This window comes from Hemibagrus wyckioides, linkage group LG06 (assembly GCF_019097595.1).
Source record: "Hemibagrus wyckioides isolate EC202008001 linkage group LG06, SWU_Hwy_1.0, whole genome shotgun sequence".
NCBI lineage: Eukaryota > Metazoa > Chordata > Actinopteri > Siluriformes > Bagridae > Hemibagrus > Hemibagrus wyckioides.
Genome location: NC_080715.1, coordinates 13,980,098 through 14,004,955, shown reverse-complemented (window position 1 = coordinate 14,004,955; position 24,858 = coordinate 13,980,098). Strand labels below are relative to the sequence as shown.

The 24,858-nt window shown below is 43.0% G+C and overlaps 2 protein-coding genes across 3 annotated transcripts in view; both read left to right on the top strand.

Moving 5' to 3' along the window:
- bmpr2b (bone morphogenetic protein receptor, type II b (serine/threonine kinase)) overlaps positions 1 to 8,750 on the top strand; it is a 51,073-nt gene extending 42,323 nt beyond the window's left edge. The window contains exons 10-13 of the mRNA XM_058392962.1: positions 497 to 633; positions 955 to 1,127; positions 1,333 to 2,627; positions 4,881 to 8,750. Of these exons, the coding sequence (XP_058248945.1) occupies positions 497 to 633; positions 955 to 1,127; positions 1,333 to 2,627; positions 4,881 to 5,152 (1,877 nt within the window). The 3' untranslated portion in view covers positions 5,153 to 8,750. The remainder of the gene's footprint in view (positions 1 to 496; positions 634 to 954; positions 1,128 to 1,332; positions 2,628 to 4,880) is intronic.
- Positions 8,751 to 10,071: 1,321 nt separating this feature from the next.
- Positions 10,072 to 24,858, top strand: part of fam117bb (family with sequence similarity 117 member Bb) — a 30,828-nt gene continuing 16,041 nt past the window's right edge. The window contains exons 1-2 of one of the 2 annotated variants that reach the window (XM_058392965.1): positions 10,072 to 11,006; positions 16,204 to 16,382. In XM_058392965.1, coding sequence (XP_058248948.1) covers positions 10,301 to 11,006; positions 16,204 to 16,382 — 885 coding nt within the window. In that variant the 5' untranslated portion in view covers positions 10,072 to 10,300. The remainder of the gene's footprint in view (positions 11,007 to 16,203; positions 16,383 to 24,858) is intronic. The other variant, XM_058392964.1, reaches the window with a different exon arrangement.

Sequence of the window (24,858 nt, the reverse complement as noted above, 5' to 3'; positions counted from 1 at the left end):
GTTTAGTGGTATGGACGGTCACTGGGAGAATAATCACGGCCTTCTGGATCTTTTAACTGTGTTTTCGTCGTCATGTTTTTTTCCCCTTTAAATAGAATGATCCATGTCATCAGTTTGCTAATCATATCACAGAGGTGAAATGAAAGTTTAGGAAATGCTTCTTTAAAAAATAAATAAATAATTTACACAAATGCACAAGAGATCTACTACAGAATCCAAACTGGCCATTTGTTCAGAAAACTCGAGTTGATTTAGTCCACTGAAATACTTTGATGGGATTTTTTTTTTTTTAACCTCCTATGTAAGGCTTTTTAAGGTTTTGGCCTTGGCAAACTGCTGCCTTATACAGTGTTGCACATTCCATGGTGGATTCAAGTCAGTGCCTAATTAATCCTCTATATTCATGAGCTGAACTTGGACTATCGACACACATTGACCTTGTCACTTTTAGTTTCAGAATATTTTACAATGGGTGTGTTTGTGTGACTGTTTCCAGGGGAGACTGTACCGGAGTACCAGATGGCTTTTCAGGCAGAGGTGGGAAACCACCCTTCCTTCGAGGACATGCAGGTTCTGGTTTCTCGAGAGAAACAGAGGCCAAAGTTTCCTGAAGCTTGGAAAGAGAATAGTCTGGTGAGCATACATGTGTAATCTGTTCAGTTTGTGTAAGAGAAATAAGCACACTTCTGGCACCCTAGTGTGCCTCAGATCATCATAGCAACTCAGCATGTGCATCGATTTCTTTCAGTCCCAGAGTTTAGAACACTCTCAGATGAGTATTTGTAGCAGAGCTGCAGGTAATCATAAAAACTGCAAGTACAGAAGAATGCCGAGGATTAGAGTGATCTTGTGTACATTCTAGAGTCACATTAATTTTACTGAAGTGGGAGGCTGTTTCACAGCGGATGATTGTATACAATTTTAATCTCTTTTTCTCCCCGTGTCTCTTATTAGGCGGTTCGTTCACTGAAGGAAACGATGGAGGACTGTTGGGATCAGGATGCAGAGGCTCGTTTAACGGCCCAGTGTGCAGAGGAACGCATGGCAGAGCTGCTCCTTATCTGGGACAGGAACAAGTCAGTCAGCCCCACTGTCAACCCAATGAGCACAGCCCTACAGAATGAAAGGTCTGCTAATACATGCAGTCATCTGAGCGTTTTGTGACTTCACACTAGCAAGTTTCTGAGAGTATTATCTAGTTGTGGTGTCCATTTTTCTGTAGATGAATTAGATCTAAAATTAGTCTCAATTGGTGTAAAAATGTGTGGAATTTGAACTTCAAAATATACGTGATCTCTACCGTTTTAACTGTTGTGTCTTGTCTTATTGTAGAAACCTCACTCACAGTCGCAGAGTTCCAAAGATGGGTCCCTACCCAGACTACTCCTCCTCCTCATACATTGAGGACCATGATGGCATGGTAAAGAACCTTCCTGGAGATATGTCCACCTCAGGCACATCCTCAGTGAGTGGCATTGGTTTGAGTGGCCCTGGCACAGGAGGCACAGGAGAAAAGAACAGGAACTCCATAAATTATGAGAGACAGCAGGCCCAAGCACAGGCACGTCTCCCAAGCCCTGAGACCAGCGGAGCCAGTCTATCCACAAGCACCACCACCACCACAGCAGGCCTCACTCCCAGTACGGTCATGTCCACCATCTCAGAATCAGTCCCATCTGAGGAGGCTGGAGCAGGTCCAAGTATGCCTGTCTGCCTGCAACTCACCCAGGAAGACCTGGAGACCACTAAGCTGGACCCCAAGGAGGTCGACAAGAACCTGAAGGAGAGCTCTGATGAGAACTTGATGGAGCATTCTCAAAAGCAATTCAGTGCTCCAGACCCACTCAGCACAGGCAGCTCCAGCCTTCTCTACCCGTTTATAAAGTTAGCAGCCGAGGTGAGTGCAGGGGCCGGAGGCGGGCATCAGGCTGAATTTGGAGCAGGTAGTGGTGCAACACTTGATGCCCCACCCACTATGTTTCCTCTTCCAAAACAACAGAATCTCCCCAAGAGGCCCACCAGCCTGGCTCTTGGCTCCAAAAATCCTAGCAAGGAGTCTTCATCCTCCCGGCTCAAGTTTGGCAGACACAAGTCCAACCTGAAGCAGGTGGAAACGGGTGTGGCCAAGATGAATGTGGTGGCAGCAGCAGAGCCTCATCCAGTCATGCTAACTAATAATGGGCCAGGAGTGAGAAGCGGAGCTGGGGTGCTCTTGCATAATGGATATGCAGGCACTACTGGTAGTTCCAGCAGCACCTTTGGTAACACAAACCCAGCTGGGCCACAGGGTGAGGGAGGTGGCCTGCCTTTGCTCCAGAGCCAGCTAAGCGGGGATGACATCAGGTTGAACATCAGCATCAACTCCAGTCCTGATGAGCACGAGCCCCTGCTGCGCAGAGACCACACAGGCCGCACAAACTCCAACAACAACAACAACAGCAACATCCACGCTGCAGTTTCCACTGCACCAGGCACAACAAGTGCAATGCCTGCAGGACCTGCTTCACCAGAGCTACAATTGCTGCAAGTGAAGGCGGAAGTCCCACTGAGGCAGGACAAGCCCAGGAGACCAGAGAGACCCAACTCCTTGGATTTGTCCACCACTGCACACGACTTTTCTGTGTCAGGTGAAGCTCTTTCCTATTGCCCCTTATTTTCACATTTTACCAGCTGTTCTCTGTCCCTGGTTGCCTTGCATGCATTTTCTGAATATATGTGGCTACATGCCACTAGTTTAACATTTATGGGAGAAGAAGCCACATTGATGACATTAAGCTGTTTCTGTGGCTGGAAAGATGTGAGGCCCAGAGCACTTTGAGCTGCATTTTTTGGTTCATGAACTGAAAAAGAGAGACTGGTGAGAGAACGACTGTAGCTGAACGACTGTACAAAAAATTGGGAAGTAATCGTTGGGAAATTGTGGAAGAAGTGTCGAGATAAGTGTTTTTATACTTCATGGTGGTAACATTACTTTCACATTGCATTAAGCAGCCTCACTATACCACTGTGGTGTTGATTATTTTTCTGAAGCAGCAAACCCTGTTGTGTCTTATTTATAAATAATGGAAGGCATAATCAGTAGAAGAACCGAGAGAGCATTCCAGCTATCCTAGCTAATCCAGCCACTGACACACAACAAATACTGACATGATTAACAAGAGTAGTTTATTTAACATTAATACTTTGACATCACTATGATGAACAATAGTTCACCTTTACTGTTAAGCATTCATCTTTTGTCTTTTAGGCTGCTGGTACATTATCATCCACTTCAGGCTTTTTTTTTTTTTTTATCTGGAGCCTTAGAGGTAGAGTTGTATTTGGAAAATAATTTCCATATGTCTAACATCAATCTTTCAAATGCAAGTGAATGAATCTTTAATAATTGATGTACAACCATTTTTTCTTCTGTTTGAAGACTAGTTGAAGTTCTTGAATTGTCTTTCCACTGGAGCCAGACAGTGTCTGCTTCAGTAGATTATCTGATTGGATAAACCCAACTTTCTGATTGGATAATCACAATCTAAAATGGTACACTTGCCTATTCAAGGAAAACAAATCTGTCCTGCTGAATGAATGAGGTGTCATTATTTTTATTATGGTGCATCATTTTACCCTCTTTGCCACATCCCCAAGCCAGTATTCCAAATCTCTGTGGACTGCTTGCAGCAGATATTTCTCATTTATGTCCTGTTCCTTCTCATCCCTTTCTCTCACTGCTATTTATTCTCTTTTCTGTCCCTCACTTGTGCTGTGTCTTTACATTTCTTACCTAGTGTGCGTGCCAGCATGCCCATAAACAACATCCTCTACAGATAGTCCCCTGTGTGTTTTTGCACTGAGTGTCCTCCTCTAACTGGCCAATTATTACTAGCACTTTATTCAACAAGAGAAAGCTGATCTATCTTTCTCTATTCCTCTTTGCTCTTTTTTTGCTCTTGTTTGCCTGAAGTGGAAAGGGAGGGGAGCTTTTCTGGGCTGATAAGGATTTCGAAAACATTCTGTTGCAGTTGTAAACAGCGGTAATGTACGATGTGTATAGGGAGATGGGAGTGCCATACAATAATACCTAAACACTTGTATGGTGCAGGAAGCTTATACGAAAGATTTGAACCAAAGATAGCTGTGGTTTATACACATTAGAGATGCTGCCACTTCTTCTAGAGTATTGTTTAGTAGTGAGTGGAACTCCCATAGAAATCATTAAAAAAAAAAGTCAACCAGTAGAAATCTTCAACCACCTTTTCCATCAGAATCAAACCAACATGGAGTGACCAATTTTGGCTGTGTGTTTTTTGGGTTTTTTTTATGCTTGTTTTGTGCTTTCCAATTTAACACAGGAAGGAATACCCACTCCCTGCAATCAGAACATAGTTTCACGCAGATAGCATGGTGACAGAAAGCTGCCTGCAGTCAGGACACAATCCACAACCTTGATTACTATTTTGACGCCAGTGCGATCCATTAAGCGTGATGCAGACGTGTGATTTCTCACATGATGGCTGAACAAAACCTAATTAGTAAAAGGCTTGACCAGAAGCGATACATTTGGAGTGATTTAGCTGGCACTATTAATACAATATTATGGATATTATTTATGTTGGTACTCTAACTGGGCTGTTTATCTGTTTTGTTCTATTCTACTCTTGGATTTGTTTCATTTTAGATTACATGACTGCTCAAATAATGTTCATCATCCCTAACTTCAATAGGTCACATGAACATTTAGATTCTTTTAAAATAAATTAGTATTGTAACCATAGACCTTTAACACAATGCTGCTGTTTACTGTTGTGCAATATGTAATTGACTTGCTTTTATATATAGTTAGCTAACTTCCCTTTTATCTCTCTCTCTCTCTCTCTCTCTCTCTCCTACAGGTGAGAGCTCCTCTCAGGAGGGAAAAGCTGCATCGGCTGAGAAGATAAAGAGACGCGTGAAGACGCCTTACTCGTTGAAGCGGTGGCGCCCCTCCACATGGGTCATCTCGACAGATAATTTGGATGGAGAGGTCAACAACAACGGAGCAGGTGGTGAGCAAGGTGCAGCAGGCGCTACTCGCTCTAAATCCAGCACTGCCGTGTTCCTGGTTGGAGGGGGAACTGCCACAGCAACCCTCTCCTCAGACCCACCTGGCATGACCTGCCTATAAACTTTTACCGTGCTGAGAAACGGCCACAAGCAGCTTATTGATACTGGAGGGTTTGGCAGCATGCTATAGGAGGAAGAGAAAACAGTTTTCTAAGTTACGATTTGCAAGCACTTAACATCGTGGTATTTCTTGAATTTCTCTGACCTTTTTTTTTTTTTGTTGTTGTTTTTTTTAAGTAATTGCTTTAAACCGAACCCAGCTATGCAGCATCATTGGCTTAAAATGCTTCCATTATTTTTGTTTTCCTGTTGTAAATCAAAGTATGATCCTGTGTCTGGTTGTTTGTTCATCACTTTCTCGTATTTGTTGCACTTTTGTTTTTGTATAATCATGATCTTAATCACATAGTTATGTCTGATTTCTTGGACCTTGTTTAAATCTGGTCTTAAAAAAATTGGAAGAAAAAGAAAATGACAATTCGTTGATTTAACAATCATTCTAGACCGCTTGTATGGACATAAATGAAATCTAGTCCATATAAAAGTTCATAGAAATTGCAGTGGTCTGTAAGAAGCTTTTGACTGCAATAGCATCTGTTGTTTTATGCATAGTACATTCAAGCATTTGTTGTATGTAATATATACATGTATCCCTCATTTTTGTATTACATTCTGAAATGTGCAATAGGCTTTAGCTTTGAGGTGCTCTACAATACTTTAAATTTTGTCCTATATGTTGCAGCGTTTTCCATTTGTTAACATAATGTCGTAAACTAAACAGTGCACTTACCTTCAGTCTTCTATCCTTTTAACCATCGCTGTCTGCAGCTATGAAACACCTTATGGATGACAATCCCTCCGTATCAGTCTCATCAATCTTGAGAGGGAAAGGTAAAAACCATTGTGGGTGTATGCATGCATGTTCTTCTCCTCTGTTGGCGGTGCACAACAACAGAGGACCATTGAAAATCTGCAAGCTTGAAGGATGGAAGATTTACAATCCTGTTACAATCTAAATCAAGTTCTATCTCAGTCTGATCTCTGGAATAACGTTCTCCTCTAATAGCAGAGACTGAAGTACATACTTCACTCATTTGTTTTGAAAAGACATGGACAAGCGTGGATTTAGCGCGTGTACGTTAACAGTCTGCCGCATTACGCTCTGTGTAAGGAGCCGTGTAAGAGCACTAGATCAGACGTTGACCTATGTCTTGTGCGGAGGACTCGTATGAGAAAATGGACAAGTGGTTAGGTTTTGCTCTCTGCATTCCAGTCACAAACAGCGCCATGGACACAGAGTATGTACTTCAAATGTAATTTATATCTCGTGTTACACTACATAGACCTGGAACTAAAAGTGTACATCATTGTGCATATTACAGCTACTTTTATTTCTTTTTAAGCCTCTGTTTATGAACGCTGTACTGAAATGACAAATATGGTCAATTGTGGTCATGGTCATGTCTCAGATTTCAGAGTAATCTTGAAATGGTGGTTAGCTTTCATTTCATTATGTGTACAATCATAGGGAGGCTGAGTCTGGAAGAACGATCTGTATACAGATGATGTCGCGTATACAAGGCTGTTACTTCAGAATTGAGTTTTTATGTGGGTTTTATACCCCCCCCCCTTTTTTTTTTTTTTTAACAGTGCCAAGGGCCAAACCTCAAGGCTGTTTGTCCAGATACTTTTTAAACGTTCTATTATATTATTCTATTGAGTATCATCACATAGTGTCTATTGAGTTTGTTGGTAGTTTAAGTTTAACTCCATCCTTGTGCTTCGGGGTCATTCACATGTACGAGCAGTCTGAACAAATGTCGCAAGATTGTCCTGTCAAATTCAACAAACTATCAGTGCCACCACAATTACCCTTTTTGATTATTGTTGTATGTTAAACATTGAATCACAGTTTTCTTGAAATCGTCTTTATTTTAAATGTACATTGGAGGAGTTTACTTTTTTTTTTTTGGCCCTCAGTTACTTATGCATCTTGCAGGCTCAGATATGAGACGTTCATATGATTATGTAATGATGCTCTATGATGGGAAATCCTCTCATACTGCAAAGCAAACCTCGCCCCTTATAGAGACTGACGTATAATGCACAACTGTATGCTGTGTGAAAATTCAGTTATGCTCTTAAGTGAAAAGCGTGCCACTTTGCAGGCCAGTTTGTTGAAGACTATGCATCTTCTGGACTGGACTATGTGACAAATTTATTATTCAAGAAAACTATCTGTTTCACTTCCTCTGTCCAAGTCGTCGAAGCTGAAATCTTAGTTTTGTATGTATGTAATATAGGGTCACCGATGTGGTGTAAATATATCTGTATAGCGTGCTTTTGCTTGCACATATACAGGAGGCTCAACTGTTGCTGTGGGACCAAGAACAAATGTTATAACACTGTGATATTTATCTCCTAGATAAAATAGCACAGTTATGTCAGACAGATAAATAATTACTTATTAACTTTTATGTACATGCCATTTTCTTCACACGTTAAACAGAAGTTATTACCCCAGTTTAAAGACGAATAAGTGACTTTTTTTTTTTTTTTTCTTTTCTTTATTTTATTCCTAGGCCCTTAGTTCTCAATCACTGACATGCTGACCTTAAAAAAATATATATTTAGCCCACATGATCATTGGTGCCGAATATGTTGGAGTCAAACCTCCTGGTCTTCTGTTGGAATCATGTCTCTGCTTTTTACAGCATATTGTTAAATGATCATTTACAGGTGCCCATGTACAATGCTGATGAGACTAAAGCGCTGTGTGTGTGTTTTTGTACTTGTTAAATTAGTGCATTATTGGTTTAATACTTCCGTTACACCTAAGAACATGATTTTAATGCTTAGATTTGCAAGTGTACAGCAGTACAAATCAAATCCAGTACATGGAGATCTTCCTTCTTACTAAATTCTGTTCCAAGCCTAATCCAGCTGAGCCGATCCGGATCATCGAGTAAACTGATTATCTGGTGAACTTGTGCTGGATTAGGGCTATAACTGAATTCTGTAAGAAGGTGTGATAACTTTTTCCTTAAGGAAACAAGGTGGCTTTGGTAATGAGGTTGTTACATTCTCTAAAATGCAATGTAAACCCAAGTCATTTTTATCCATTTTAACCTTTTTCATTTATACCATATGAATATTAACCAAAATAGAAGTCTACTCGAGCATTTTTCTATTGATTTTTTCATCCCCCCAAAAAACAGAAACAGAAAGTAAATGTGCCGTTTCATTCATCCCCACAACCACTGCAGCTCTGTCCAAATTTAGTCATGCAGATGCAAAAATTTTAGCAGTGTGTCATCTTATCATGAAACTAGAATACGTTTTTCTTTGTGTATGTATAAGAGAGAATGGAAAGTGTTTGTTCATGATGGGCTGCTGTTTTGTTTTGTTCTTTTTTTTCAGTCATTGAATTCATACTGATGCTAATTGCTCCACTGAGATCTGTGGCTGAGATTATTGCAACGAAATAAGCCACTAAAATGTTTTCTATTGCAACTTGTAAAGTAAGCGCTTTGAGAAAAGAACAAAAATAACTGCTCAGTTTAGTCTACTCAAAAAGATATATGTTTAAATGCCATTTAGAAATAAAGCTTGCTGTACAACCCTGCATTACTCAGTTGATTAAAGACTATATTAAAGAAGTCATGTCTCTTGTTTCCTTCTTTAACATGCAAACATATTAATGCTTATTAATCACTTTTATTTTTAGATGACAGTCAATATGTAGTGAAGGTGCTGGGAAGTGAATTAATTTCAGTGTCAGCTTTACAAAAATCTTTACCTGTCTCCGTCAAAAATCTATCCCTGTACAGGCCATTTTGGGGCAGTGGTAACTCGAGTGGTTAAGGCTCTCAGTCGTTGACCGGAGGATCGGGGTTCAAGCCCCTAGCATCACTGTTGGGCCCTTGAGCAAGGCCCCCAACCCACCTTGCTCCTGGGGCACTGCATCATGGCTGACCCTGTGCTCTGACCCCAACCTCCAAGGGTGGGATATTTGAAGAAAGAATTTCACCGTGCAGTAACGTCTATGTGACAAAGACGACTTAAAAAATAAAAATCTTACTATACCTCTAATGACCAAGCCAGAGGTGGTGGAAGTAATGAAAAACTTCCTGATATTTCAAGAGGAAGAAACTTTCAGAGGAACCATATGCAACAGGGAATCTGTCCTCTTCTGGGTGACACCAGTTGCAATTATTAAGCTTTACTATTTCACAACTCTAAACTGGAAAGTCAAGCTGTACCGAGTGTGCGCAGTATAAACGTATCATGAATCAGAGTCATGGGTTGACCACAGGACAGTATTTATGATTACAGCAGCAGTTCTTTGCACTCTGAGATTATTCACTAGAGCATAAAGTGTTTTGAAGAAGCGTAACAGTTGAGAGAACAGATCCAGAGTCCACAGAAACAAAAAGGTAAATGTCTGTGAAAGCTCCAGACATAAATCAGGCAGGGGAAGAGAAGAGGATCCACAGAAGTATCACAGCATTCTGACCACAGGAGGGTGTTGAAGCCACAGCATCAATGCAAAAAAGCACGTGTTCCCCCACAACAAAGCCATTTCCAAACGATGGAAACAGCGTCTAAAATAAACATGGCGTTAATAACAGAGAGGAATATCTAATCATAACATGTCGTACTGGTGTAAGGTACTTAATCATGGAGACAGACCATATACTGTGCATTATAGGGGTATCATATTGGGATGCACAGGACTTCCTAATGTACTAAAACGTGTTATGTACGTGAATGAAGTGTGAATAAGGTGACATATGGTATGACACACACACAGCACTCATCGCTTTGTTATAGATAGTTGTGTTACAGATCTACAACAGGGCCTGTGTAACTTTAAAGAGTTAAAAGGATCCTCTAATGCAGCCAATGAAAAGTTGTCCTATGTCGAGGACTGGCCAATCAGAAACGGGAGATGGGCGGGGCTTTGGCAGGAGTTGACGGTGCGTGGCTCACAGTGCTGTGTAGTTTACTTCAGGACGGGAACAGTTCTGCTGAACGGACACGGTGCGGAACCGTGCAGAGAAACGAACAACGACAACAAGACACGCTGCATGGAGTGACACGAGAAGGATAAAAGAGTGTCCACGACCTCAAACATACCTGGTGTATGTTCACACTTCATTTTTTTTTTTATTCCGGGGGGTTTCTTTTTCGGTAGTTTGTGAGCGTCATGTCCCAAAGAGTTCGTAAAAACGGCTCGCCGACGTCCAACTGCAGCTCGGTGAGCGGCGGAAGTTCGAGCGGAGCCTCGGGTCTCAGCGCCGGGGTAAATTTACTCAGCCGCCTGCTGCCCATGAAAGCCACCGTGCCGTTTCAGCTCAAAGCACAGCCACAGCCCCCCCTAGCGACCAGGATGGCACTGTCTAACGGCGGCGGAGGAAATAGCGCTAACGTTAAATGTTGCAGCGGCGGATGCGACGCAGCCGGAAGCCGTCTGTGCGCTCCTGCTCGCGCCGCGACCTCATCCTCTTCTTCTTCCTCCTCCGCCGCTCTGAGCCCGTCCGCATCTCCTACGTGTACCTCTTCCTCGGCACTCAGAAGTAGTTCTCCCGTGTCTCCTCACGCGCAGTGCCCGCAGGTCAGTGTGGCATCAGCTCATGCCAGCGTGCCTTCCTCCTTTTCTGTGCCCTGCCACAGCGGCTCTCACTCTCCCTCCCTGCTGCTCAGCTCTCTGACGGACAATTTGGTGCTGACAGCTGGCTCACATCCTTCAGGGCCAGCTTCTTCCTCCTGTACGCCCTCTTCCTCTTCCTCATCTTCCTCTTCAGCATCTTGTGGGCACAGGGGCAAAGCCCTGGCATCTTCACAGCAGGGCTCACCTGAAAATGACAGACTGTCACCTGAGAGGATAAGCCCGAGCTCACCTGTGCACAAAGGTAACTTGTCTGCCTTACTCAGTCAGTACATGAGTGGCTTGTTGTTGTTGTTGTTGATGATGCATTTTCTGTTAAATACACATGAAACATCCTGACGCAAGTCATCACTCACACATGCTTGCATTCCATCTCGATCATTAAGGTAACATTAGACACCCATATGGGATATTAAAAGGTGGTATTTTTGACCAACAGGTAATAGCCTGGAATTTTTTTTTTGCTTCTAATAAAGTCAGGAGCATGCTGCCAGATTTTCATTGTTTTGCTAAAGGATCTAGAAACTTCTTCCTAGCCAGTGACTCCGATGACCTACAATGTGCCAGCAGTTTTCACGATTTAGAAGTGTGTTCTAAGCTAACTACAAGGCGTTCCATTGATCAGTATTGTCACTTTCATTGGTCATTGCAGAGTAAAAGTAAATGAAGGTCACTGCTAGGTAGTGACACGACAACACTGTGATCAGGAAGACGGACGAAGTAGTGACTATAGAAAGTCGAATCAGTAATTGTTTATGCTTTTGTTCTCTGTGGAGATTTGGATGGAAATATAACATTTGATGCAGAAGTGTTTGGTCCATGGAAATGCCGTACCACAGATTTATACTGTTCTGTTACCCAATAATCCAAGTGGGATAAAATGGACTCCTTCAAATAGGCCAAACATAGCTTCTAACCGGAGCTGTCGGCCATCTTGGATTGTTTTCACTGAATCTGATCTCCTGCTGGGTTTCAAATCCAGCCATTTGGAGTTCCCCAGTCTACACTGTCTCCCTACTTGGGATAGCCAGTGTTCAGCAGCCTTTCTCACCTGCCTCAGGTGTGCTGGGAGCTAAAACATGAAAACTTGCACTAGCTGGGAGTCCCTGAGGAACGGATTGAGAACAACTGGGATAATGGTTTCACGTGTACTGTTTACCTTGAGCTAGTTACCAGCCCACATTAGGAGCAGTTGGGCCCCTTCATTATCATGCAAGAGACTTGGGGGCATCCATCGTGGCATCGGTTTAACCGACGGTGTCATTGTCATTTCCGTCCATTTGGCTTAAAGAAGCCTCACATATCCTTTCCTCTACCTCTAAGACTCTGCAGATTATCAGTCCTCCCCCTCTACCCTTCCACCATGCCCCACCTCACAGATATTCCCCTTTCCCTGGGCTGCTGGGTAAAACCCGATTAGGCTTGAAAACCCCCATCTGCTCTCTCAGCCTGCCGAAGGGGAGGGGTGCTGGTGGAACTCCAGAAACAGAGCCGCCAACAGCATGAACCCACTAACTTTGAGCTCCACAGCACCATCTTTTCTCTTCCAATGGTGCTTAATGCTCATCTGGCGCAGTTTTTCTCAGCCAGACGGCTTACTTGTAAAACTGTAGCAAGGGCACTTGGCCAGCTTTGGCGCATGGAAATATGACAGAGGCCTCAATGTGTTTGTGACTGCTAGAGGAGCAGTGTTGTATACACGGTAGCCATGTGTAAGTTTACCCTTTTGCAGACGGAGGTTCATTACTCGTCTAATGTGTTTGCTTACAGGCACGGCCGTGGAGATTGTCTCCTAGCGATCCCGTTCTCGAAAGTGCCACGCATCATTTACAACAGTGTTTCAGTGATGCAGTCGTGTATTGACGTTCACCGCTTGTGAGGCAGCAGCTACGTTTTTCCAACTAGTTAAAGAAAATAAAACTCAGCGTGTCGAAACAGTAAGGCATCAACGTGTGTGAGCTGATCTGTAAACACGAGACTGCGGTTCTGCATGCAGGGGATTATTTTAATACCGGCGCTGGGTGATTCGGGTAATTTGGGCTCTATAATGTAAGCAGACACGGATGATCGTGAGGTTGTTTTAGCTGCAGGAGCAGTGCGGTGCAGAAACAAAGAAGAATCACTCTTTTATCCTCCATTTGTCTCAGTTGTAGCAAAATGGCTCTGTTCAGAAAAGAAGCACGGTGCAAGCCCCGCATACAGTATTTCAGTCTCGAGCTTCTAGTCTTCCCCTCGTCTCACCTATCCCATTGTGCTTCTCTAAACAGTCTGCTCTTGTTCCTGTTGAAGTCTAGTGATTTTCCAGATCAACAGGCTTACCCAGGACCCTTTGAAAATACTAGTTTCTGAGAGGGAGAGAGAGAGAGAGAGAGAGCGGGAGTTAAGGATGAAGAAAGAGTTCGAAGACAAACAAGTTGGACCAGAGGAAGGGAGGAATAGGCCTGCTTAAGGCCTTCCAAGCATGAAATCTGTTTTCAGTGAACATATCCCGCAAAGTTACCAATAATTGCAAACATTCCTGCAGGCCGTTAATCAAGCAGTTTGCAGCAGCCCTTATAAACTCCCACGTTTCCACTAAAACCATTCCTCTCAGTGATACAACTTCAAACAGACATGCTCAGGCCCCAGAATCTTGTTTTTGCAACACTGTTGGAAAGCAGCAGTTTGATGGTGCAAAGCACCCAGAAATGGTAAGGGCAGGCCACGACGAGATCAAGCCGGATGCCTTGCAAAAGAGCCCAGTCGGGAGTAGATCCACCACTTCCACCCATATCAACCCTGCTCACTCATGTTCATCTACTCCTCCAGATTGTTTGTTCACCAGCACAGAATGTGTTGAGTCTGGTTGGAGATTAATTTTAGTTTTCCAGCCCAAACAGGCACTCGCATTCTTCTGACAGTGGTGCAGTGTTTTTTTTACTGTTTGCACTGCAGTGCACAAGTATCTACTGAGGTGTCCTATCTAGAACCGAGTCATAATACCGGAAAGATGCGTCAGCTGTGATTAGTGAGCTTTGTGCATTCACATGGAGATGTGCATGTTAAAGGAACAGTCCAGATTTTTTATTTTTTTTTGTTTTGGTCCCCCTATACAATCTGCTGCATCTGTATTGTATGCTTGATTGCCACATACAAGAGTTTCGATATGTTTTCCTGTACCGATTAAAAAACAATGGGTAATTTATTTCCTGGAAACATGTCTAACATGTGGAAGGGCAGATGTAGAGGCAGTCAAAACATGTATTTTTTTTTTGTTTAACATTTTCATTAAGCTCTTACTGTGTTCTTGGTTTTTCCATTTATTCAAGGGGAAGATGTTGTGGTTATGTGTTAGCAGTGCAGTTGTGTAGGACTGATTGTGTAAGGAAATGACAACACTTTCAGTAAAGCGTCAGTAGCAGGAATTGCTCCAGTGATCGAAGGCTAATTATATAACAGCAGCATTTGTTTAGACTTACTGTCGTGGTTCTCATTCTGCAGCGTTTATCCTGTGTAATGCTTACAGGTTTCAATTCATGTTTTGTCGCCAGGTTTTTCTGTTTTATTCTTAGTGTGGGGGAAACCTGTTGAAATTCTCGTCTGCGGTCATCACATATACTGCAGATGCGCAAAGGATAAAGATTAGTTTGAAATATTCTGGACTATTCATTTACGGTGTGTTAATTGACCAATCGCTCTAAATCGACTCCAGATTTTCTCTGTTCTGATCAGTACATGTTTTGAGTGAGTTTAGTCCGTCCGTGCCCTCATCGGTGAATGATTGAACAGAGTTTAACAGGTGTGATCGACACAGTGCTGATAAGCATTTTATTTAGTGCTCAGAAAAGCATCTCCACCTCACGCACACAAACCTCATTTACTACCAGAGCGTACATCCAACCTGTGTCTAAACACAGCAGCCTGGTCATCCTGCGCTCTTATCTTTGTGAGAGACGTACGGAAAAAGAGAGCGATTTCATGGGTAATGAAGCGAGCCTTTGGGAATTGCTTTGCTGGTAGGTTTATTATAGCCCTAATACAGAGGATATTATTCACACACACATACAGAGACACCCAAACTTTATCACACCTGTTTGTGTATTGCAACACGCCAAAGACCTTGCAGGCATATTTGTTCCCATGTGAGCACATTAACAAATGCAAACACTCACACAACCAAGTCTGCAGCTTGACCCGGTGCAGCTCATGTGCACACACATGCACACAGCCGTGCTTAGTGAGCATGACTTCCTCTGAAATTTCTCCCAGGTTCCTCCTCTTCAAAGCATTTCTGCTATTTCTCAGCTCTCCGTTTTTAAAATACAGAGCCAAAAAAATAATAAAATATCCAGTTCAGTTTTTGCGGTTTTTTTTTTTTTTTTTGATGAGTTCAGTATCTGATGTCACCTCCAAGTGTCGTAAGGGTCGTTGCCAGCAGGAAAATTTGCTGAGCTTCATGTCTTGTGAGTCGAGCAGGAGTGTGTGTTTGCGCATGTGCTCCTTAGAGGTGGTAATGGTTACAAACAGCTTTAATGATTCCCCTCTGATTTGTTTTCCTAGGAGTGGTAGTGAATATGCAATAGACACACACACACAGCAGACACATAGTGAGGGATTGACGTAATGTGTGTAGTAAAAGTTTTGTGTAAGGAAAGAGCAGTTGTGCTTTAAAGAAGCCCTGAAAAGCCCATATGCTGGATTTCCTGCACCGGCTCCAGCTCTTCAGAGCAGCACAAAAACGACAGGTGCTGCGGCTTCGTGCGTACTGTACGCCTCGCCCTTCTCGAGTGTATTCAATGGAGCAGATTTACATGAAAGAATGGCCTTTAAAAAAGAGGCGAGAAAGAGAGGGATAGTGGGAGATTTTGTCTGCGACCGAGAGGGAGCCTGTTGATTGTGTGGTGGAAAGAATGAGCGAGGGAAGGAGAGGAGAGGAGAGGGAGGGAGAGAGTATAGGGGGCAAGTACTTGTGGAGGCTCAGTGAATGTAGGTCAAGACATGAGGGCCGCTTCCTCGAAGCCAGCCTGCCTCAGCCAATCAGGGCTTAATCAGCTTTGCCTTCATTAAAAGGCCTGCTGGCTACTATGTTAATGCCGTCTCAATCTGCCGAGCTTTACCGATTATCACCGGCAAACCTCACCACCTATTTACGCTGCAGCCCGCTTCTGCTCAAATACGCCATACACACACAGACACAGTGCCTGCCCCAACACACACACACACACTCTCACACTCTTGCAGTTGAGGCCTAACCAAGCACACAGTACTGATCAGAGACCTTTTTAATGACCTGGCCTCGTTTCGCATGTTAAGCTCCTAATACTTGTTTTTCTCTTCTTCTCTCTTCCACTTTCCATCTGTTCCTTTATTTCCTCCCCTACTTGTTTGCCCTTGTTATGCGTTTCACCCACCAATTTGGCCCCACTCTTCTCCCCTATATCTGCCATCTTTGTCTATCACAGAGAGGTGCAGAGTTTCACTGGCTGGTCCAGTGGGCAGCAGCACTAGCAGCAACAGCAGCGCCAGTATCCGCCGGACTTCCTCCCTGGACGCCCTGACTGGCCCCTATCTGTCAGGCCACTGGCCCCGTGATGCCACTCATGCCCCCTGCGTACCCTGCATGAGAGACAAAGCCACCCAGGTAAGCGCGACATCCGTCTCTCGCTTCGCTAGGTTTCACTGCAGTTTTTGGGACTGGTTTCACCAAAGTATTTATGCATTCATAAAGGGAAATGATATTTCCTGAACTTGTTAGTCATCACAATCATTTCATCTACTTCATTTTCACATTGCTCATGTGTTCCTTTCCTAATTAAGTAATACACTGACAAATATTCCATAGTAGTTCATTTCTAACGGGTACAGTAAGAGTCTAGTTGCTTATGTGGCTAAATCTCACATCCGGTAATGGTCACTTTATTAGGAACAAATGATTACTAGGTAAACCCAAAGTCCCCTGCTTTGCTGTCTTTATGGCTTGTATTGCACAGGGTGTTGGAAGCCCTACTATGATTGCGTCACAAAAATTTGCAGATTGATCAGCTATACACTACCTTCTGCACATCGCATCAGTCATCATGATTCATCAGACCAGCTAACATTTTTACAATCTTCCACTATACTGTTCTGTGACTCTGTGCTCTCTCAAGCCTCAGAGTCCTGGTCTTGGCTGACCGGAACAGAACCTGATTCGATCTTGTGCAGTTATACCTCACGCACCTCAGGTTTTGTAGTTAAGAGGTGTTGAGATGCTTTTCTGCTCATCACAGATATAAAGAGTGGTTATTCGAGTTACCGTAGACTTCCTGTGAGCTGGAACCAGTCTGGATGTTGTCTCCACTCCAGAACTGCCACTAACTGCTTGTTTTTTGTTTTTATGAGGTCATTATTTTTCTAATGCAATCTAAATAATTGAAATTTCAGTTTATTTAGAAAAATACTCTACATCCAGCATTTGTTAGAAGATTGAAATCTTTTCTTTTTGCCTTCACTTAATGTTTCAAACGCTATTTAACTGTCCAAAACTACACACACACTTACATTCAGCAAAAACCCTCATCCGCTTTGACTCTTTACTCTCAGCGTAATTCATGGGAACTGCATGTGTGCCTTCACTGTTCAGCTACCAGGTCTAAAGCATGCTTGTGAAACTTGGGGAGTTTTCTCACTTTTACACACCCACGTGATTAAACACAGCCTGCTCAGGTCACATCATGCGCTATACATTCTGGGCATTGACAAGTATATCCAACTCTGAAGCTCTCACTGCTCTTAAGCAAAATAACTACATGTAATGGCAGTAAAACTCTGCTGCTATGAAGCACACACTCCTCATGCTGCCGGTGGACTGGACCACACAGGTGAGCAGATGTAAACATGACGTGTTTTCTCTTCGAGAAACTATTACCAGTGATTACTGTGAGCTTTTAATGTGGTTTTCCTGCACTTCTCAGATCCTCCTCTGTGTTGAGTGTTTACCCAGTATTTAGGACTGTGATGAACTGAAGTGCGCATACAATTACATTTTGTGACAAGAAGCTGTTTTATAACTTTAAATAGTTTTGCAATTACGACTTTAGCTGTATAAAGTAATTTATGAGCTGTATTGATGTTTGGATATTTCTGTTGAATTACAAGTTTTGTAGGAAGGAAGTAGGTCAGTGGACAGCGGGACAGATAGACATGAACCGTGTGTGTGTGTGTTTGGAGGAAGAACGGAGGAAGCCTCTCCCTGACTTGCTGAAAGATGAACGGAAACAGAAGCATATTTTTGGTGAAGGCAGAGGCTGGCCGCCATCGCCGCCTCATTCTTTCCTAAAGTCTCATCTTTTTCCAGCACTTCTGATCTACACCTGGAGTTATAGTACAGCTTGCACCAACTTTTCTTTAGCATTATACAGTTTTAATTTCTAGGTGTGTATGTGGCTTCCTTGTTCAAAACGAAGCAAAACAAATCAGGGTGTTAAAATTAGACAGAACGTGATGTCAGAGCCTAGCTGTTGATTAAACAGGACTCGTAATCTGATGTAAGCTCAACCAAGCGTAACACGCTTGTCACGGCACTACTGATTATGACCTCTGGGTCTCCAGGGTTTTCTTTTATTGTCCACAGTGTGTTTTTGTGTGCACACTGTGCTTCCTCTGGAGATCCCAGACCTCCACCCATCTCTCTCTGTCAGCGGCCTGTCTCACAATGAGGGCGAAAGAACACAGGAACTGGGCGACCGAGCGTCGGAGAGAATGTGGAATTTGCACAGAGTTTGCCGAGCTCTGTCCCTCATTCTCACTGCAGCATCAGGCCAAAATAACCAGGTCTTGGATCAGTATGGTGGTGCCAGTTACCATGGAGCTGAGCTCACACCTAGTGACCAAACAACAACATCGAACTCTGCCTCGCTTGCTGCCTGGAAGAAATATGCAGCTGACATGCAGCCACTGACGCTATATCCACTATGAATAGCTTTATATGAAGCTTTAAACCTCTTGCAGGAGCATCTTGTTTACAGCAGAGTGTTTTCACGGTGTGTTTTATGACGCAGGAGGACTTGTTGTTGCAGTAACAAACACTTCGTTCATATTGTGTCGTGTTCACCCGTCACGTTAAACATAAAAGCGGCCCACTTTTGTAGCATTCACTTCAGAAGGAAAATTTTCCACATGACATTCATTCAACATGTTTTATTTAGTGACTGATGCTGAATGTCAGTACACTGTTGCTTTTATTAGCATTTTAACACCTCTGAGGGAAACGCTGATCTTTCTAACATTTCTCTCTCATTTTGTCATTTAGCCTTTACCTTTTAACCACATAAAAGACTTGACTACTTGCTAGATAGCAATATCGGTAACTTCCGCCATTAGCTGGTTTATGCTGTGTCATTATTTCTTGGTTGCCTAACAACGGTTTCCTCCAAATATGTTTCATCCCAGACTCTGTCCAGAACCCTGAGAATGTGTAGGAAAGGGAAGTTTAGTCAAGCTTCCGAGCTTTCGAAGAGTCATTTTGCTACACACAGCCATAATTATGCTAATACAGAAACCTGATCAGACTTGTGCACTGACAGCTGTTAGGTTTTCTCCCTGAAAAGTTCAGATCTTACTAATTTCAGAGACACAAATTCTGCTGAAATTCCAGCAGGTTTTGCCCTTAGGGAGAAATCCATATCCTCTCAAACAACATTTTTAGGGATGTTTTTATTGGGATGCTTTCACATGACACAAAAGGCTTTGTGTGAGCACACTATGCCTGTGTGTGTGAGTTAGTGAGTGAGGAAGTCTTTACTTAGACAAAGAGAGTATGACCATTAAGCCACATCTCTGTGAGCTGTACCAACATCTTATGTTAGAGACATCCTTCAGAATTCAGCCAGATTTCAGAGAGAGAGAGATGTAGATGATTTTCTTGCAGATTCATTCTGTAGTGAAACAAGCACTGAGCACATTGTAGCTTTGTACAACCCAAAAATATGACCGTTTTGGCTGCCTTTTCAGATTTCTTGGCAGATTAGTTTTTAGCTCCAAAGTGAACATGTACCTGAGGAGAATAGAAAGAACCAGACCTTTGACAAGACTACCCACGTCCCATGCCGTGTCTGTGTGCTGTATGTCTCTGTCTTACAGCCAGCTTTGTTGCCCTTTAACAAGAAAGGGCTTTTTGTCATGCTAATCCCCCCATCATGACTGACGGCCTGAAAATTGCTGCCATTTTCTGTCTCTAGTATGTTCCAAAAGGCCCTCGGTGAACTTGGCCCTCGCGCATTGACATACCTTCTGCTGCCTACAGAAAGTAAGCCATGTGTGAATTATGGTTCTGCTGAGGGAAATTTGTCTATGGGAGCAGAGCACACTATGGCAGAGCTGGAGAGGGACTTAAAAGGTGGGATTGTGCACAGAGCGTTCGTTTTTTTTCTTCTTCTTCTTCTTTCTTTCTGCTGCTGGCCTCGTCCCTGCGTTTCACCTCGGGCTCACTTTTACACAGCAGCTGTTGGCTCAGTGTGAAAACTGCTCAGAAGTATTGAATCATAGCTCTTTTGTGCTTCAACTGTTTTCTAGAACGTTCTCTGTATCATGTGGCTTATACACATGTAAGTTGGGAGCTTGCCAAGGCAGCCTTACAGATGTCCTTTTGTGTTTATGCAGCAATATATGGAGAGGCAAATGACAGGAAATGCAAATCCTGACATTTCCATATTTCAAACGGCAAGATTCCCCCCCCCCCCCCCCCCCCCCCGTTTTCAGTCTCGACCTGTAGCCCAAGCTGATACTTGTTTTATTCCTTCTTTTGTAAGACAGTCATGGGAGTGTCATTTTCCACCCAAAGAGTTTCTCTTTCACCGCCTGCCTTTCTCCCACCATTATGTTTATTAACCACCATTTGTAACTTCCTTTCTGACTCTCCACTTGCAGACAGGCGTTACATCACAACCCAGGCCTCTCCTCATGACCTGGGCATCAAAGCAAGCCTAAATGCATGGCCTGCACATAAAGAGCTCATTGTCTCTCTAATAATCTACTCTCAGCAGAGCCCAACTGTAACTGCAACCAGCTCTCTCTCTTTCTCTCTCTCTCACACACACACTGCTCACTGAACACAGGCAAAAATAATCAAAGCTTCACTGCATTGTGATTATGGCTTGAAAGGTTCTGCATCATTGCCTAAAATGTCATAACTGGGTTTTTACTTGGAATGAACTGTGTTTCAGTGAGAAATAAGAAGGCCAGGACTGGATGCCAAATTCCTGCATGACTATATTTTTAAATTAAACTCTTCAATACACACACTTAGCCCAAAGCCCCAATGACTCTATTCAATTTATGTGCTTATTATATAGGTTATAACATAATGGCGCATGTGGAAATTAATCACTTTTACCACAGAGTTTTAGTTTTATTGTATTTATAGGCCATGGTGTGTGTGTAGATATAATGTGTGTCACACTGCTAAATGCTGTAACTGTTATTTCTGTAGGAAATGCCACTAAAAGTAGAACGACAAACATTCAAAATTGTATTGCTTTATAATATGTAAATATTACGAAAAGTCGAATTGTCTGAAATACTGAATTAATTGTCTGTGTGTGTGTGTATAATGTAGGTTGTGGGGAAACTGCAATGCATCCGGATACATGCGGAACCATTTCTTTCACATCCTGGCAACCTGAAGTGAAAACAAATCAAATCATAAGGTGTCTAGCGATTTCCACGTGTCGCGTTCACTTCTGCTTAAAGTCTGATCAGATGAATTGGCGACTATGAAATATCTGAAAGATTTAAAGTCATTTTGTAGTGCATGTGCACTCTCTGGATGTCTGTATGAAATTTGGTCAGTAGATTTTAGATGGAAAGGTCACTGAGGGCACAGAGCAGGGATAGAGGAGCAGAACACAAAGCATGGCACAGCTGCAAAACAAGTGACAGCGATTTGTGTGTGTGTGTGTATGTGTATGTGGGAGCACGAGAGAGAGAGCGTGTGTGTAACCCTGTCTCGCGTCAGTCGTGGTCTTGGCAGTCCTAGCAGCCAGATGCTCCCCCTTGCTCTGTGCAGTGTGTGTGTCGCTGTGAAGTCGCCACAGCTGCTGAACAGAGCGGTGCTTGTGCGCTCGGCCAGGCGGCCACGCTGGAAATCTTAAAATCGTGGGAAGGAGGAAGTGATGTCTGGCGCTGGGCCTGGACTCTAAGAACGGCTCGGGAGCGCAACAGCTCAGCCATGCACCGCGCACACAACGGAGTCAGTCACATCGCAGCAGCGCTGAAAGAGGAGCTCGCTGACACACAAGCACATCCACATACACACATGCAGGAGTTCCAGCAGCAGCCACAGAGAAAGCGTGTTCATTATTTATCATCCTTAGGCCACCGTGTGCACAGATAGACGTGTCCCAAACTGTGTTTGAACTCTCAATAGGGGGGAAAAAGTCAAATTATAAAAAAGGGTAGAGGAGAGAATCACAAATGGAGTGAATGAGATTTAATGATTATGATTTGGCATCGCAGCGAATGAATGGCAGTGACTGGATGAGCTGATATGCTATGCATGAATAAGACACAGTTTCACCTGTTGTTGTATTGTATTACATACATTTTCTAAGTGTGCTTCAGTGTCTACAAATATCATTAGCTTTGTTCAGCACAAGATATTTTGAATCTCTAAATCAATAGGCACATTGTGCTTGATGAAAGTAATGAAATATTTCTCCAGAGAGAGGTGTGACATCCATATTGTGGCATCAAGTAATGTTTATCCATAAATCCTAACGTCGTTATTGCACTTGATAACAGTCTACTCCTAAAGGTTGTTTAGCTGTGCATTTCTCGTGTGGGCAAATAGAGGAAGTCAGTAAGGGCTTTGGTTTCTTTGGATTTGGAGGTGGGCCAACATATGCAGGGGATCTCACTGGGTCACAACTTTTACAAAATCCACACCTGCATTACTTGTCTGTAAGGGGACATTTCATTGAACAAGGCATTAGTGTCACTAAGCTGTGCTTCAACCCACCTCTGACATTCACCATGACTACCAAAGGAAATATTTGGCCTCTTTTAGTGTTTTGAAATGAAAGCTGTATGTAAGATGAAGTATTATTCCTTATGGAGATCAGTTAAAAAAAAAAAAAAAAAAGTCCGAATGTTGGTGTTCTTTTAGGTTTCCATGTCATAATGCGGCCATCTGGTTCTCACAAGATGAGTTCAGCAGAGTATACACAGATACATGCACACAGGAAGAGAGCGGTGCAGCTCCTACAGACAGACGACGTCCACTGGGACGGATTGGTGGGAAAATACAGAAACATGACCAGAAGGATACAGCAAATTGAGAGAGTTCAGTGTGAAAAAGTAAAACTAAAAGGTAGACAACAGACAAGCTCACCCACAGAGAAAGGTGTGGTGTTTATTCAGAGAGGATGTAACGGAGTGGAAGTTGAAAAAGAAAACGTCTAACGGAGGTTCAGTGTTGCAGGTAAAAAAAAAGTGTCTGCATGTCCCAAAATGAAGGGAAATTTCTACCCTGAAACACATGGCGTTTGTTTGTGTGGAAATATTTTTAAGGGGATCAGTGATTTGTTGGTTGGTAATGTATTTTTGGTATTCCAGTTACAACGGTGTTTAACAGGAGGAAAAGAAATTCTTGAACAGAGATTTCTATCTGCAGCTAGACAAGAGGAATTCGTGGTTCATTTTGGAAACTGTTAACAAAAGTGAAAATAGACCATCACTGACAGTCCCTCAGTCTCCCCACATCTTCTGTGAACACTTAACCAAACCCTAACTTGTCCCCAGTCCAAAATAAATATACTCTGTGTACCTTGCTACTCCACTAATCAATTAAATATCTAGTCAGGTAACACTGCTTGTATTGTCCTCTGTTTGATATTGCTTGTACAAGTCGCTTTGGATGCTAGATGACTGTACTTCTCAGAACTTCAAACCAAAAAAGTTTGTTATTCTATAATAAAGCTTGGATCATGTTAACAACAACATTAATATCCAAGGGTAGATATTTTTCCACCTTGCAATAGCATACAGTACTCATATTCACGTTCCCCTCTGCCATGGGGTGTTGCAGCCAGTTGATCGAACAGATTTTCATATAGTGAGTAAGGACACATCTGGGCTTGTCCTAGGGCTATTGACAAACAGATCTAATGGCTCAGGATGACAAGATGAACCTCACTGTATGTTTTGTCATGATTTGCAACAACCAAGGCCAAAGGCAAGTGTGTCAACACATCTAGATGATGAATGAGTTTACCGATCAGTTAAGTTTTCAAGGGCGTGGGTGTTGCAGGTGAAGAAGACAATGTGTATAAGGGACACACTGTGTGAGAAATGTTCACACATTAATGGCCAGAGGTTCTCCTTACCTAAGCTGTGGAAGAGAAATCAGGGTGTGACGGTATTAGGCGCTGTGCCTTTTCTGCAGGCTTTTAGTGACGTATTAAGCCCTGTGCTGGTTTGAGCTTTGCTCCAGCTGTTCCAGCATGTTGCTGGGTCTGGACGTGCTTCACTCGCTCTACATGTAAAACCACTTTGCAGCTATTCCTTCTGTAGACTAAGAGAAAGAAATTTAGATGTTAAAAAAAGGATGCATAAGTCTCAGAGTAAAAGAATGAAACTTATTTGACCTGAAGGGGATCTCGTTACTTAGTAAACACGGTCATCCCTGTTTTTCCATCTGCTATGAGTTAATGCTGTCATATCCCTTAAGATGTCTGGTACTGATACTTTAATTCCATTCATGAGACAATATTGAACCAACGACATGCGCCTGGGACACTCTTACACCTCCTGATTATCCTATAATGCACACAATTTTTTTTTCCCTCTGGAGTGCAGTGGAGTGTGTAATGCAGCGAGCCCTTTCGAAATGTATACCGCAATAAATGCAAGGAAGTAATGAAATAATAGAAATAGCTTTTATTTGTCACATATACATTACAGCACAGTGAAATTCTTTCTTCGTATATCCCATCCTTGGAGGTTGGGGTCAGAGCGCAGGGTCAGTCATGATACAGCGCCCCTGGAGCAGAGAGGGTTAAGGGCCTTGCTCAAGGGCCCAATGGTGGCAGCTTGGTGGTGTCTTCCTGTCAACGACCCAGAGCCTTAACCTCTTGAGCCGC